Source organism: Trematosphaeria pertusa, assembly GCF_010094035.1.
Source record: "Trematosphaeria pertusa strain CBS 122368 unplaced genomic scaffold BU26scaffold_18, whole genome shotgun sequence".
In the NCBI taxonomy this organism is placed as follows: Eukaryota; Fungi; Ascomycota; class Dothideomycetes; order Pleosporales; family Trematosphaeriaceae; genus Trematosphaeria; species Trematosphaeria pertusa.
Genome location: NW_022987229.1, coordinates 115,699 through 131,074, shown reverse-complemented (window position 1 = coordinate 131,074; position 15,376 = coordinate 115,699). Strand labels below are relative to the sequence as shown.

The following is a 15,376-nucleotide window of genomic DNA, read 5'->3' as shown; positions in this document are numbered from 1 at the left end:
CCAGGGCGGAGTAGATCTGAGATGCGACCCCCCTCTAATGGCCAATGGCAGCATCAATTTGTCGCGCGACGGTCCCCACTCCACGGTCATGGCTTCCCATCCAGCCTTCCTTCAAGGGGACGATGCCTGACATGGCCATGCTAGGTTACAATCTCCGTCCATCTTAGTGATCGCACGCTTCGGATCTTGGTATTCAGCTACACCAGAGCAAGCAACTTTGGTGCTTCGCCGAAAGCGTATCCACCTACGTGCTTCCATATAAATGGATTGATCGTCTACGCCCCAGAGCCTCACCACACAGCTTCAATCATCAGCAATCACTTCCAACCCGGCTTCGATCTTTCCTCGCATCGCATCTCCTTGGCCTTTGTTTGTATATATCCCATTCTCTTCTCTCATCTTTAGCACCACTTCCATTCCATCACTTCCACAGCAACAATGCCTCAAGTTACTTTCGCTCCTTCCACCAAGGGCTCCATGTCCCACGGTGCGAAGATTAAGGTCAACCGCAATGCGGCCGACAAGATCGTCTTCTACTTCAACACCTTCGCCAAGCTCATGACGGGCTTCCTCCTCTACCTCTTCCAGCTCGTCTGCTCCGTCCCCATGCCCAAGTGGGACAAGCTCATGCTCTGGGATATGCGAACCTTCCGCTTCTACTCGGTCAAGATCGAGCACAATGCTGTCGATGCGATGCAGTTCCGCAAAATTTCTCCTCTCCCCATGACCGCCCCCATCGTCGACCATATGACGAACGGTCTCACTGTCCTCGACCAGGGCTACAAGAACACTGCCGCCGTCCTCTCTGAGATCACCCACATCGATGGCAATAAGGGAAAGCTCCAGTACCGCGGCTACCCCGTCGGCTACCTCTTCGAGAACCACGACTACGAGGAAGTCTGCCACCTCCTGATCTGGGGCAACCTCCCGACTCCCGAGCAGAAGCGCCAGTTCCGCGCCAACATGGCTAAGGAGATGGTTCCTGACCCGTCTGTCAATCGCGCTGTTCGCGCTTTCGCTCCTGAGGCCCCTGCCTTCCTGATCATCTCTGCCGGTCTGGCCGCCTGGGCTGCCTCCGACCCGAGCAAGATCCCCGTTCATGCTGGTGACCGCATCTACCTCGGCAAGACCAAGGAGGTCGATGCTGGTGTTTACCGCTCGCTCGCCGCGCTCATGACCGTCACCGCCATGACCTCGTGCCACCAGCAGAAGAAGACCTTCATCGCGCAGGCAGACCCCAGCCTCTCGCCCATCGACAACATGCTCATCATGATGGGCAAGGTCGACCGCTATGGCAATGCCGACAAGAAGTTCAGCAAGGCTATCAACAAGCTCTGGATCCTCTTCGCTGACCACGAGATGACCAACTCCACTGCCGCCTATCTGCATGCCGCCTCGTCGCTCTCTGACCCGCTCTCCTCCATGGTCACTGGTATCTCCGCCTGTGCTGGTCCCCTCCACGCCGGTGCCATCGACCTCGCCTACAAGCGCTTCGCCGAGATCCGCGCCACCGAGGGCGGCGTCAAGAAGCACATGGAGGACGTCAAGGCCAAGAAGTTCCGCCTCATGGGTGTCGGCCACCGCGTCTACCGCACTGTTGACCCGCGCGTCGGCTACCTCCGCGACATGATGTCGCAGTTCCAGAACGCCGTCAATGATAACCCGCTCCTCGAGGTCGCCAAGGAGATTGAGAATGCGGTGTTCAACGACGAGTACTTCACTTCCAGGAAGCTCAGCATCAACGCTGATCTCTATGGCTCTTTCGTCTACGCTGCTCTGTAAGTCCCATTCCTAACACAACGCGAGGCAACTGGGTAGCTAATAATGAACAGTGGTTTCGACGTCCGCATCTTCACTCCCCTCGCCATCACCGCCCGCTCTGCTGGCATCCTCGCCCACTGGCGCGAATCCATGCACCAGCCGCCCTGCCTCTGGCGCCCGCGCCAGGTCTACACCGGCCGCGTCTCCGAGGACGCATGAATCCTGCACATGGCGGCCCAGAAATGGGAGCGCGGCCGGTGGTTCTGGCGACGACGCGCAATGCAGTCGGTGCTCGCTAGACGACTCGTAGACGGAAGGGGTTGGAGTTGGGGCTGGGGCTTGTAGAGCAGCATTGTTGCCTTCACGACTTCTCACTGACTCTCATTCATTCTCTCTTTTTTTACTTTTACATTCTCTATATGATAATAGGGTTGGGTAGATGATTCGGATTCGGCTGGCGCGACGCATATAGATGGATGGACAGAAGCATTTGGAAAGCATTTGTAAATAGGGTGTCGATCTCATAATCTAAGCATACTCATATTCATCACTCTACACCCTCAAGAATCTACAAACACCATTCGCGCGATCGTCCCAGCCAATCAGACCATTTCCCGACTTTCCATTCCCGGCGCTAGGGCTTCCTCCCCCGGAACCTTACAACCTTAACTTAAACCTTCTACAACACCGATAGACCACTGCTACGCCGTCCGATCGGCGTTAAGCTTCCTGCACCACAATGCATGCAGCTATCCTCATCCCCAATCCAACCCCGCCGGGCCGGTGTACCTAGCCCTAACCTAAGAGGCCTCCTCGCCTACCACCATCACCACCACCTTCCCTCCACCATCCCACGTAAAATCCACGAGAGAAAAAAAAAAGCGCTCATTCCAATACTCCAGCCGCATGGTCCCAGCGTACCCGTGCTTCCGATCTGCCTGCCTATTTCAAACATCTCGGCCGCATTTCAAAGACTGAGGCTAGTGTTCTGGAAGCATACCCGGCGTACTTCGCTCCGTCGGCCGAGTCGTAAGTACAGTGCATGCCCAGTGGCCAGTGCGTAGGCGGGAGGTTTGGTCTTAGACTCCGGAGATTTCTTGTATGTACCGTAAGACCGTCAATGTAGGGTGAGGATGGGATGGTGTCAGCTTGGGCTTACCCGATCACGTGGGGCGTTGGGGGCCACGTAGGGAACTTCGGAAGGTAGGTAGGGACCCTAGGGACGCTTTAGGTCCAAAGCTCCATTTCCATTCCTTTTTTGAATTTTTTATGATTGCCGCTTCGTTCAGATTGGAGACGTGATGAGGCTGGGTTTTCTTTAAGACCCCCCGTTCCAAGCCGCACGCCCACTATCCCGTACCTAAGCCCTTGTAGCTGCTCTGTACTCCTCCACTACGCCCGGAATTAACGTGTTCTTCTTCCTCTTCGCCTCCTTTAACGTTACTAAATAGGGGGAGTAGCAGGAAAATGCCCGCGGGCGAGAGATCACGCCGTTACCTTAGTCGAGAGTTTGTTCTTGCGCGCCAAAACCAGGGGCCGATTCTATTATTACGAACGAACAGTACTCAGCTTTCGAAACAAGAACCATAAACCATCGCACAAAGAAACAGAAACAACAGCATAACAAGCAGACAGACATTTCAAAGCAGCGCCGACGCCCACACGCCTCAATCATCCACATCTCATCGTACAAACGACAAACAACATCACTCGCGAACCTCCCTCACGCTCACCCGCTCACCAGCAATGCCCCTCCCTCCCGTTCGTGCCACACTTGCAAACCCCATCCGTGTCCGGGAACGCGCCATGATCCCTGTAGCAGCAGCGCTCGTAGAAGCCGCAGAAGTCGCAGGAGCCGCAGTCGGCGTAGGTCCGACGAATTCCTGTTGTAAAATGGGGGGGGTTAGTATGAGATGGATAAGAGGAAGGGTGATTCGGGAGGCTAAATAGGGGGAAGGGGTTGACGTACGCAGCGTTCCCTGGGTCTCTCCCGCGTCCGGTTCCGTTGGATCGATATCAGCGGTGCCGGTGTCGTCTCCAACGTAGATGTTTTAGGTGAGTAGAATAGAGGAGCTGAATGCGACGAGGGCTAAGAGGGAGAGGAGGATAGAGAGTTTCATAGCGGTAGGTGAGTGTATGAGGAAGGGGAGTAGTTTAAAGGGTAGGCTAGGCTGCGCTGTCTGGCTCGCTCGCTCGCTCGCTCGAAGTATGCTGTCGCTTGCTTGCTGGTGCTAAAGCATAATTTGCGCGGACCATAATTGCCCTTAAATATCAGTTATCTTTTAGGTTCTTCGCTCCTTCGCATCGAACCCCCAGCGGCGATGCCCCATTGACTAGGTCATTCGCACCTTTCAAACCAGCTATGCACAAACACAACGTTAACCTCCCGTAAGCCGTGGATGCAGACGCGTGTCACAGTCTCGGTTTGCGGAACGCCGTCGGCTTCCCCGAAGCCAGTCTGTTTTCAGTGGCACGACCTAGATAGATACCAGCGGCCTACCCTTTTATCATGCACTGAGCTTATATCGAACGAGGAAATACTCTAATAAAACCCGTGTACATTCCATACTCGATCGAGTAAACGATGTTTAGCTATCAAGTAACCTTCTACGCATTGCGGAACGTACAAAGAGTAATTTCGGCAAATCGACACGATGGCGATGAGAGTCGTGAGACTCAGTACAGTACAGTACGTACTCGGGGTAGCAAGGACAAATGGATGAGAATAGGACAGTTATGGGCATGCGACGAACAGAGAGGAGAGCGATAGTGCGCTTGGTGTTGCATGTTGTGCGGAATGTAGAGAATGGGCCGTATAGTTCACGCTATTTAGTTATTTCTTTAGTAGTCGAGTGAAATGCAGCTTACACACTTTGACTATGTCATAGAGGCGGGGTGATGAAAGAGAGGACAGATAAGTTCAGCTGCGGTTTTTGGCAATGACTTCTACGAAGTAACGTCCGAACTGCTGAGCCAGGTCATTCATCACTACATCTCTACCAATCCGATGACTACGTGGGAAAAGGGAAGCCAGGGAAACACATACATACCAGGGCAGATCCAGTATAAGGTAGGAACGCCTTTATTTTAGAAAGGGCGTGGGAACTATCGAGTTGGTACATGTACACGGAACACTTCCCGGACACCGCCTCCATGCGTTCGGTATACTTCCGAAATCCAACAACCACCCTACCATCACTCCTCTCCGTCCCCCCAAACGCCCACCTCCTGTGCCACAGCGTCTAGATCAATCATCCCCTCTCTCCTCTCCACCATATCCTCATCTTCGTCGCTCTCCTCGTCCCTCCTCGCCTCCTCTTTATTCATCTCGCCCCAGCCCGCATCTTCTGTCTCTTCGTCTTGCTGATACGACGGCGAAATAGGGACGAAGTCATCCATAAGGTTCTGTGGCATGCCAGGCAGATACTGACGCGGCGCGTCAGAAGAGGCAGGCGGAGGCGTGAGGGGCATCATCGCCATTTCGGGAGGGTGGGAGAGGTCCGGTTCTTGGTCGATGAGGTTCGGTGGCGTCGATGGGGGCTCCTCGCGCTCAGTGGGTGGTGCCGGGTGTTCAGGCTCCGTCTTAGGGTTGGGCGCGTCTTTAGATAGAGGCCGGTCTCCGCGCTTGCTCTTTGACTTAGGATGTGGCTCGGAGGTAGCTGGAGGCGATCCTTCAAGAGGTTGAGTTGGGGGTAGATTCGCATGATGTTCTGTCTGATGCTGCTGGGAGAAAGGGAAGATGGAGAAGAGAGTCGAGCTTAGACTGTGCCTGTTATGGGGTGCTGGGCGCTCCGGTTCCTTCCGCTTGTCCTCCTTCTTTGCCGTATTCGGCGGCGGAAGGGATGCAGAGTGAGAGTGCGAAGCTTGAGTTTTCGCGGGCTGAGCGGGACTAGGCGGTTTCGCTACCAAGGTGTTAGGTGGAAGCTCGCCCTGGCACATCTCGCAAGACGTGAGATCAGGATGGTTCAGAAACGTGCAGCGCTGACACTGTTTCTTCTGCTGCGGCGAGGGTGGATGCACATCCTCATACGCATTCTGAGTCTGCGTCTGCGGCTGCAAAGGTCGTCTCTGCGCAGGATCGCCGATACCAGGCATGCCGTACCCAGGACTATACTTCTGTGCGGCCTTCGAGCCCTGTCGCCTAGGTGCAGACGTATTCGGGTTGGATGGTCGCCACTGCGTAGACTGCTGTGCCGTTGGGCCCGGCGTTGGATCAATCGATATCACCACCGTAACGTCTCTCTTGCTCCCGCATTTCATACACTGGCACTGCCGTACCACACTCCTCGTATGCGTATCAACGATCTCGCCAGGGGCGTCAAACCGGATATCGAACCGATCTGGCTCCCCAAAAGAACTCGTCTCTTTCTGCTTCCAAGCTTTCGCATTCGAGTATCCGGCGCCCTTCGCGATAATCGGCATAATGGGGTCCACAGTCCCAAACACAAGATGGTCCACAAACGGAACCAACATTAGCGTCCCACTACTCTTGATCCTCTGGTCGACCTCCGGACGGAGCGAGAAGTCATCCACAGCATGCAGATGCCGAAAGTACTTCGCAAACATATCGCCATACCACTTCCGCACCTGGACACCTTGCTGCAGCAGCTCTTGCGGAATATTACGCGGCGCGGGACTCGGCCACAGCGCATCAATAAGATGCTTCTCCTTCAACGCCTTCCGCACCATCAAATCCAGCCTGCAACTCTCATACAACTTCTTCTCCAGTCGCTCGTGCACCTCGTACTTCGCAAACCGCACCACGATTCCCCTGACAAACCCGGCATCCAGGTTCCACTTCCGGGTGAAGAAGTCTAGCGACTCAAGATCCTTTTGCGCCTGCGCGTTCGCGGGGCGGAAACTGAGGGGAGATAGTTCGTGGCCCATGGTTACCCATCGTTGAGGCTGCCTCGGCTCGGCTGTCGCTGTTGACCACAGCGAGCGTATAGGTGCGTATTCGGCTTTAAAGTAGTTGTACACAAAATCCAGAAAATCCACCTCGTTGAGAGGAAGCATGGCGTGGCCGCGCGGTATATCCATTTTCTTTCTCTCGGTGGCGAGGCTTGTCGACCGTCCAAAGCCGCAGTCTCGGTGTGACCTATCAAGCAAGTCGCGTGTAGTCTTCAAAGAAAGATGAGGGACAATCGTGATGCAGGAAACGAGTAGTGAAAAGTGTCTACCTAGCTTTTTCCCTCCAGCGGGGCCTATGTGAATAAAGCTGCTGCCTGGGGCAGGTCGAAGCGACCTACGTGTGCGGACGACGTCGGATTTTATCAAATGACGAAGCCTATCGACTGCATGCGCCACATCCTCGTGATCCGCGGTTCGCCTGGAAAAGGTTGCTGTGTTTGCCCAATAGTGAAAGGTGACGAACTTTCTTGTTCGTGAGATTAACGTCATCTGATGTGGCAGCGTGGCGCAGCTCCAATACGAAGCTGGCGGTGCATTAGTCACCAGCAGATGCAACCGACACTACTGCCCAGGTGCATTTCAGCACGGGTTTGTATCTCAAAGCGAAGGAAGCATATAATTCGACAGGCGGAGCACAGCGCAAAAGGAACAACGGGAGTGTGATGTTGTAGCTCGATTTTGGAGCGGAGAAAAATGACATTGACGTTACCATCTCACGCCTCAGCTATAGTACAGTATTCATCCTCTGCGTCTTACGCTCCGCCAATTACACCTCCGTATCCACCTCATACATGATGGCAGGTCATTTGGTTCTCCGCCCGTATCCTCCTCCAAGGTATATCGCCAATCATAATAAAGACATACCCAAGAAAAGGTTGAAAGATCGAGTAAAGGTCGTAGAGGGTAGTAAAACAGGTCGGGTCCAGGGAAGAGAAGAGAAGCGAAGAGGTATGGGTACAAGATGTCGACACGCTGCAAGGAAAATTTACACGTCTAAAGACCCAACCCAAGACCGGAATGCAAGACGCCTGCTTTTGTGCCGCGGAATGACCAAATGAAACGACGAAACAATGCTTCAGCGATTAGAGCATTTACTGCTTCTTCTCACCCTCACCCTCAGGCGGCTGCTGTTGCTGCTCACTCGAGGCGTTCTCTGAGCGTGCCTTGTGCATCTGATCGAACAAGGTCAAGCTTGCATTCTGGAGCTCGTCGGTCTTCTCCTTGATCTCCTCAGCGGTGGCAGTGCCCTCGCCAGACTGGCTCTGGGAAATGAACTCGCGGAGGGAGGCGATCTTCTCCTTGATCTTCTCGGCCTCAGACTTGTCAAGACGGTCCTCAAACTCCTTAAGGGCCTTCTCCGTGTCGTTCACAACGCTGTCGGCGCGGTTGGCAGACTCAATAGCGGCCTTGCGCTCCTTGTCCTGAGCTCCGTAGCGCTCAGCATCATCAACCATGGACTGGATCTCAGATTCTGAGAGACCAGAGCCGGAGGCAATGGTGATGGACTGGTCCTTGTTGGTGGACTTATCCTTGGCGTGGACGTGCACGATCGAATCGGCATCAATGTCGAAGGTGACCTCGATCTGGGGAACACCACGGTGGGCCGGGGGAATGCCGACAAGCTGGAAGTTACCCAACAGCTTGTTGTCGCGGACGAGCTCACGCTCACCCTGGTAGACCTTGATCTCGACGGCGCTCTGGAAGTCGGCAGCGGTGGAGAAGACCTGCGACTTCTTGGTCGGTATGGTGGTATTGCGGTTAATCAGGCGGGTGAACACACCACCCAAGGTCTCAATACCAAGCGAGAGAGGAGTAACATCGAGAAGCAGGAGGTCGGTAACCTCACCAGCCAAGACAGCACCCTGGATGGCGGCACCGATAGCGACAGCCTCGTCGGGGTTAACCGACTTTGCGGGGTCACGGCCAAAGATGCTCTTGACGGACTCGCCGACCTTGGGCATACGGGTCATACCACCGACAAGAATGACCTCCTGGATATCCTTGGCCTGAAGGTTGGCGTCCTTCAGAGCCTTGCGCACGGGCTCAACGGTCTTGGTAATTAAGGGATCAACCAGCTTCTCGAGCTGAGCGCGGCTCATCTTGTGGTTGATGTGCTTAGGTCCAGAAGCATCGGCGGTGATGAAGGGCAGGTTGATCTCGGTTTGGGAGGAGGAAGAAAGCTCAATCTTGGCCTTCTCGGCAGCCTCGCGGATACGCTGGATAGCCATACGGTCGCCGCTGAGATCGATGCCCTGCTCCTTCTTGAACTGCTGAACGAGGTGGCGGACGAGGGTGATATCGAAGTCCTCACCACCAAGATGGGTGTCACCGTTGGTGGATTTGACCTCAAACACGCCATTCTGGATTTCGAGGATGGAGATATCGAAAGTACCACCTCCAAGATCATAGACGGCGATGACCTTATCCGTCGCCTTGTCGAGACCGTACGCAAGCGCAGCGGCGGTGGGCTCGTTGACAACGCGGAGGACATTCAGACCGGCAATCTGACCAGCATCCTTGGTAGCCTGACGCTGGGAGTCGTTGAAGTAGGCAGGGACGGTGACAACGGCGTTCTTGACGCTCTTGCCCATGTAGGCCTCGGCGGTCTCCTTCATCTTGCCGAGAACGAAACCGCCAATCTGCGAGGGCGAGTACTTCTGGCCCTGGGCCTCGAGCCACGCATCACCGTTACTGTGCTGAACGATCTTGTACGGCACCTGCTGGATATCGCGCTGCACCTCGGGGTCGGTATACTTGCGGCCAATGAGACGCTTTGTGGCGAAGAGCGTGTTCTCGGGGTTGACGACGGCCTGTCGCTTGGCGGCGATACCGACGAGACGCTCACCCTCCTTGGTGAAGCCGACGACGGATGGCGTTGTTCGCGTACCTGTAGCGCTGTTAGAGACTGCTGCAGCGAGGGAGGCGACGGCAATGGTGATGTACCTTCAGCGTTCTCGATGATGCGCGGCACCTTGCCCTCCATCAGGGCGACGGCGGAGTTGGTGGTACCCAGGTCGATACCGATGACGGAGCCCTTGACCTTCTCGTCCGAGCCCTCTGCATATCCTCTCACGAATGATGACCCGAAGGATGGTCTGAAAGAGGTGGGTTGCATGCGTCGGACGGCGCCAGTCGCCCGCGGCAAAAACTGCAGATGAGGTCAGTGTCTCTCCCAGGAGCTCCGGAGCACGCGCGGACTTACGGTTCGCGATAACCTCGAGGACAGCATGATTGCGAATGTGTAGGGAGCAAGGTGTTGCTGGAGGTGGGTACAGGGCAACCAGAGGGCACGAGATGAGGAGGGATTGATGTGGGAGTGATGACTTTATGATGGGAGGATGGATGGAGCTCGGACAGGAGAGAAAGATTTCAGTCGAACGAAAGTTCTAGCGGCCTTGGCAGACTCTGCTCCGACTCGCCGCCGAGGTTCCGCGCGGAGGCCTGTGCTCGCCGCCGGAGTGACGGGAGGCAATTGACGCACGTTTCGATGGACGATTGAGGGATCCGGAACCCCTTCAGGGAGTTTTGCTACCTAGGTAGAATACTTGGTGGTGTGCGGTTCGCGACGACATGGCAGGCTTGGCGCGCCGGCATGGGGCTGCTCACGTGTTGTGGGGAGAGCTCCAGCCCTTCAGGCGCCACAGCGTACGACGGGCATAGTTGCGCGTGAGCTCGTCAAAGACCGAGTGCATCCCCAACAGCCGCTCACCTCCGCATGCTCCAGACGACTACAGCCTTCATCGCCATCTCTGTTGTGCTGGCGCTGCCCCTTGCCTGTCTTCAACGCCTCCCGCGTCTGGCTGGCCGCGTGTCTGACGTATTGCCTCGCGCTGCTGTTCGTCCAGTTTACATAAACCACGTCCTGCCTGCCTACGCCTCCCGGCAGATCATGCCGCCATCACCCACCTGATCCCAAAGCATGGCCGTCGACGACTTCTTGTTTGTCCCCCCTCGCGCGTTCCCGTCGGCTGCAAACTAACTGGCGCAGGAGTCGAGAGACGGACGCCTTTGTGTTGCCTTCCAAGTCCTACTATCCCCTCAAGATCCCTATAGCGTGAGCCATCGCCTGGGTTAGTGCAAGTGGGAGCTGGATGCTAACCCGCGCAGGCACTACCAGCTGCGACACTTCATCAGCTCGCCGGAGCCCGATATTCTCTACTACGCCAGCGGCTGCGACATCTACTGCCTGAATGCGGCCACGCATACACAGGCGCACCTAACCACGCTCCCGTGGGAAGCGCGCTGTACAGCGTCGGGCTATGGCTATGTGTGCGTGGGCGGCGCCGACGATGGCAACTTTGCTGCCATCAAGGTGACCGGCTTTCCTCCCGCTGACCCGGCCGACGTCGATGCCTTGCTGCCTCTCGAACTCGCCAGCCGATCCACCCTACCACGCCCGCCCATGCTGGGCGCCGCCGACCGCGTCAAATTTGAAAAGATTGGCGACGACATTGTCAACTCAATATCAATACACAAGTTCCCTGCTGAGGGAGAAGGTCGAGATGAGGTTGTGGCCGTCCTCACGAACAACGACAAGACCGTGCGCATATACTCTCTCACACAGAACCTGGAGGTGACTTCCCTGGATCTGCCCTTTCCCATGAACCATGCGACCATATCTCCGGACGGGCAGCTCTTGGTTGCGGTTGGTGACCAGCACAACGGCTTCTTCTTCGAACGCGCCAAGTCCAAGAAGCCGAGCTCCATGAAGACCCCAGAAGGCCGATTACAGTCGATCCCGCCAGAGTGGAAACTATTTCAAGAGGTGTGCTTGTATGTGCCTTCAGGGTCACCCATCGAAGGGTACTTCACAACGGCATGGTCGCCTTCAGGGCGTCTATGCGCTGTAGGATCGGAATGTGGCTACATTACGGTTTTTGATGTGGAACTGCTGAAGAGATGCGAATACGGAGAAGACGCCATCGTGCAACTAATCAGCTCTACCAGACCTGACACCGCCATAGGCCCTGGCGCGGTAAGGACTATGCAATTCTCACCTGCACCGTGGGACTTCCTCATATGGAGCGAGGACCAAGCGCGGGTCTGCGTGGCCGATGTCAGGTCGGGGCTCAAAGTCAAGCAGGTACTCTCTCTGGACCCGAAAGAGGAGGGCATAGAGAGGGTGGAAATCGCCGACTTCGACGTGGAATTAAGCCCGGAGATGCATGACCTGCGCCGGGAAGCTGACTTCATTCGGAGGTATCGCCGTGCTCTTGACTCGGAAGGAACTGCTGCTGCCGTCAACTTCGCCACCGACTACATCGAGGCTTCATCGGAACGACGAAGGCTTCATAGACAGCTTGGTGTAGTTGAGTCTGACGATGACCCACATGGCCTAACTGCTCACGAAAGACAAGTTCTCGAGGCTTTGCGGACAACAAGGCAACGAGACGAAGCGCGCGAGCAGGGAACTGCACCCCGAAGTTTAAACTACATGGCTTCGGGGCCCGGAGAGGCCAGACGGTACGGTGGCAGCTTGATCTTTTTCCTTCCAGGTCAGGAGGATGCTGACGATAGTAATAGGGAAAGGGAAGCCGCGGCGCGGCGCAACATGGCCGATACCTTCACCGAATTTATGTCAGAGAGTGCTCGGCAGCTCAACCAACTGCACCAGCGCACTGCTCCCCGCCGGCAGGCTTCTGTGATCGTCTCCATTGACGACAATGGGATCACGGGTACTCCTCAAGCCAACATCACGGGTACGGCGACTACCAGGTCGCCCAACCCGATTCCAGCCCACGCCCGGCGTGACAACAGCGAGATCATAGCATCTACGGACGACGCCTGGCGCACTATCGAGGAAGCTCTTGCGCGCAACGCTCGGGCCGCAGACAACGTGCGTAGTTCTGCTGCACCCGAACTTCGCACCGAGCTTCGTCGCCTCCGACAGCTCACGCAGATGCGGGAGCGGCTCCGCAATGCACGCGAGGCACAACCCCTCGAATCCTATGGCCTTGGTGGGCTGGGATACCGGCGGTCCAGTCGCAACTTTCTCGACCCCGCGCTTGGGCTGCGAACTGCTGGCCTTGCGATGAGCCAGGACGGGCGCAAGCTCTACTGCGGGACGGAGGAAGGCATATTCGAGTTTCATATCAACCTGCATGAGCGGAAAGGGTTCCCGGCGATCAAGCCCCGGTAAGGGAGAGGAGGGGGGGAGGGTAAGGGTATTCGCAATTTTGGCATCGGAGTCCTTTGGCTACTGCGGATTGTGTATTTGTTGTTCAACCTGACTTTTGGCTCTGGTAATTTATGGACGACACGGCAGTTGCACCGGGTATGGGTCATTACTAGCAAGCATTGGCGCAGAGGACGGAGGGTCGAGGGTCGATGTTCTTTGTATGTTCTTCCTTGGTAGCTGTTGGATGTCGGGATTAGTATGAATACCCTGGTATACTAGGCAGCCAAAAGCGCTTTCCTCTCTTCCGAAATCGAAACATGCTCCGTATTTGCTACCTAGGTACAGAATCTGGGGGTGAATCTGCCGGAGCGAGCCCGGAGGCGTGCTCAGCCGAGCGAACCAGGACCGGGAGCGATGGCGCAATAATGGGGAGCGGTGACTCCCCACGTCGGCGCAAAAGCCGCGCATGTACCTTGCAGATGTCGCTCAACTCATGACCAGCACACATCTTCCCTTTCCTCCCTTTTATACCCTGTTTGCTTGCACGTTTTAGACTCGCTGGGATTGCTCGACTTCAACAGAGCGCTTAGCATTGGATTTGCCTCAACGTGCAGATTCGTCACACCCCGCCTCTCGCCTTCGGGGACTCGGAACGCGAACACACCACGACGCCAATGTCTGAACCGGGGAGCTCCAAGGCGAAGGCCAACGGTGCTGGGAAGGCCTTCACAGCGCGCGATATCGACGGGCATGATCTCCCCCCTTCGCCGGCACCGAGCACGCCTCGTAGTGGGAGGAAGTATGCCCTCATGACGGAGCTGGTATTCACCGAAGGCAGCGACCAGTACAATGCCAGCTCCGTGCCTATATACCAGGTATAGCTCTCTCCTCCTTAGGGCCGTGGGGATGGCTCCAGGATGGCTCCAGGATGGCTCCAGGATGGCTCCAGGCCTCAAGAGGAAGAAAGCTAACGTGCGCGCAGTCGGCAACCTTCAAGCAGAGCTCTGCCACGGGCGGCGGTGGAGAATACGACTACACACGCTCCGGAAACCCCACGCGAACGCACCTCGAGCGACACCTCGCAAAGATCATGAACGCGAACCGCGCGCTCGTCGTCTCCTCCGGCATGGGCGCCCTCGACGTCATCACCCGACTGCTGCGACCGGGCGACGAGGTAGTAACCGGAGACGACCTATATGGCGGGACAAACAGGCTGCTGAAGTATTTGTCTTCACACGGAGGCATAATCGTACACCATGTCGACACCACCAACCCCGAGGCGGTGCGCGGCGTGGTCAGCAGCAAGACCGCCATGGTGCTGCTGGAGACGCCCACAAACCCGCTCATCAAGATCGTCGACATCCCCTCCATCGCCACCATCGCTCACACCGCAAGCCCGTCTGCGCTGGTCGCCGTCGACAACACCATGCTCTCGCCGCTGCTCCAGAACCCGCTCGATCTCGGCGCCGACATCGTATACGAGTCCGGCACAAAGTACCTCTCCGGCCACCACGACCTCATGGCCGGCGTCATCGCCATCAACGACCCCGCCCTCGGCGACAGACTCTACTTTACAATCAACGCCTCCGGCTGCGGCCTCTCCCCCTTCGACTCGTGGCTCCTGCTCCGCGGCATCAAAACCCTCGGCGTGCGCATGGAGAAGCAACAAGCGAACGCCCAGCGCATCGCCGAATACCTCGAATCGCACGGCTTCAAGGTTCGCTACCCAGGTCTGAAATCGCACCCGCAGTACGATCTGCATTGGAGCATGGCCCGCGGTGCGGGCGCCGTGCTCTCCTTCGAGACGGGAGACGTGCATGTTTCGGAACGGATCGTGGAGAGCGCGAGGCTGTGGGCCATCTCTGTGAGCTTTGGCTGTGTGAACTCGTTGATCAGCATGCCCTGCCGTATGAGCCATGCTAGCATTGATGAGAAGACGAGGAGGGAGAGGAACATGCCCGAGGACATTATCAGGTTGTGTGTGGGAATTGAGGATCCGGAGGATTTGATTGATGATTTGAGGACTGCTGTAAGTTCAACTTTGCGACATGGAATATTGGGGATCTCTTGTCCTGACATTTTGTAGCTTGTACAAGCTGGCGCTGTCAACATCACGCCTGAAGGCTTCCACGCTCTAGGAGACGCGGCCTCATCCGGCGAGAACTCGAACGCCGTTCCCACCCCTTCGGAGTAAACGCCACACCACACTCCATCCTTGTCCTCCTCCCCCTCGCCCTCACGGCCCCACTTCTTCCCAAGTCACCTCTGCCATGCTAGGCCACAAGCATGGTAACGTGATACCCCACTTCCTTTTGTCAGTCAGGGACAGGCGTGTATGCTTCGCTTCGCAACTCTCTCTGACCCAGTCACCTCTGTCACTGTACCCTCGCTCATCGAGAGCCAGTGTTAACGTGATACTTGTCTGATTACCGTTGTAGAAGAAAAGAGCGGGAGTTCTGGCTTCTAAAAGAGATCTCCTAGCTAGCTTTCATCAAAAAAGGAATTTCAACTGAGAAATGCTGTGTCCAATTCGGTTGGTGAAATGACGCTATAACGATTCTCGCTTTGATCCACCGTGGGCTTGCT

At 56.2% G+C, this 15,376-nt stretch overlaps 4 protein-coding genes across 4 annotated transcripts; 3 read left to right on the top strand and 1 right to left on the bottom strand.

Annotated features, from left to right (window-relative positions):
- Positions 1 to 606: 606 nt before the first annotated feature.
- Positions 607 to 1,980, top strand: BU26DRAFT_437820 (citrate synthase; the record flags this gene model as incomplete). The annotated part of the gene is made up of 2 exons (XM_033824261.1): positions 607 to 1,778; positions 1,833 to 1,980. The coding sequence occupies 2 exons, from the start codon at positions 607 to 609 to the stop codon at positions 1,978 to 1,980; spliced, it is 1,320 nt and encodes a 439-aa protein (XP_033677874.1).
- A 2,739-nt stretch (positions 1,981 to 4,719) lies between these two features.
- BU26DRAFT_555042 (HSP70-domain-containing protein) lies at positions 4,720 to 10,247 on the bottom strand. Its single transcript, XM_033832301.1, has 6 exons — positions 9,875 to 10,247; positions 9,616 to 9,820; positions 7,781 to 9,559; positions 7,537 to 7,644; positions 7,011 to 7,196; positions 4,720 to 6,965 (listed from the first exon to the last, which is right to left on the bottom strand). Exons 1-6 carry the CDS (start codon positions 9,899 to 9,901, stop codon positions 4,957 to 4,959), a joined length of 4,314 nt encoding a protein of 1,437 aa, XP_033677873.1. The 5' UTR covers positions 9,902 to 10,247; the 3' UTR covers positions 4,720 to 4,956.
- On the top strand, positions 10,171 to 13,098 carry BU26DRAFT_523874 (uncharacterized protein). Its single transcript, XM_033830159.1, has 3 exons — positions 10,171 to 10,611; positions 10,661 to 10,726; positions 10,780 to 13,098. Exons 1-3 carry the CDS (start codon positions 10,592 to 10,594, stop codon positions 12,809 to 12,811), a joined length of 2,118 nt encoding a protein of 705 aa, XP_033677872.1. The 5' UTR covers positions 10,171 to 10,591; the 3' UTR covers positions 12,812 to 13,098.
- Positions 13,099 to 13,257: 159 nt separating this feature from the next.
- Positions 13,258 to 15,307, top strand: BU26DRAFT_523872 (cystathionine beta-lyase-like protein). Its single transcript, XM_033830158.1, has 3 exons — positions 13,258 to 13,665; positions 13,773 to 14,819; positions 14,877 to 15,307. The coding sequence occupies exons 1-3, from the start codon at positions 13,465 to 13,467 to the stop codon at positions 14,982 to 14,984; spliced, it is 1,356 nt and encodes a 451-aa protein (XP_033677871.1). The 5' UTR covers positions 13,258 to 13,464; the 3' UTR covers positions 14,985 to 15,307.
- The last annotated feature ends 69 nt before the right edge of the window (positions 15,308 to 15,376 follow it).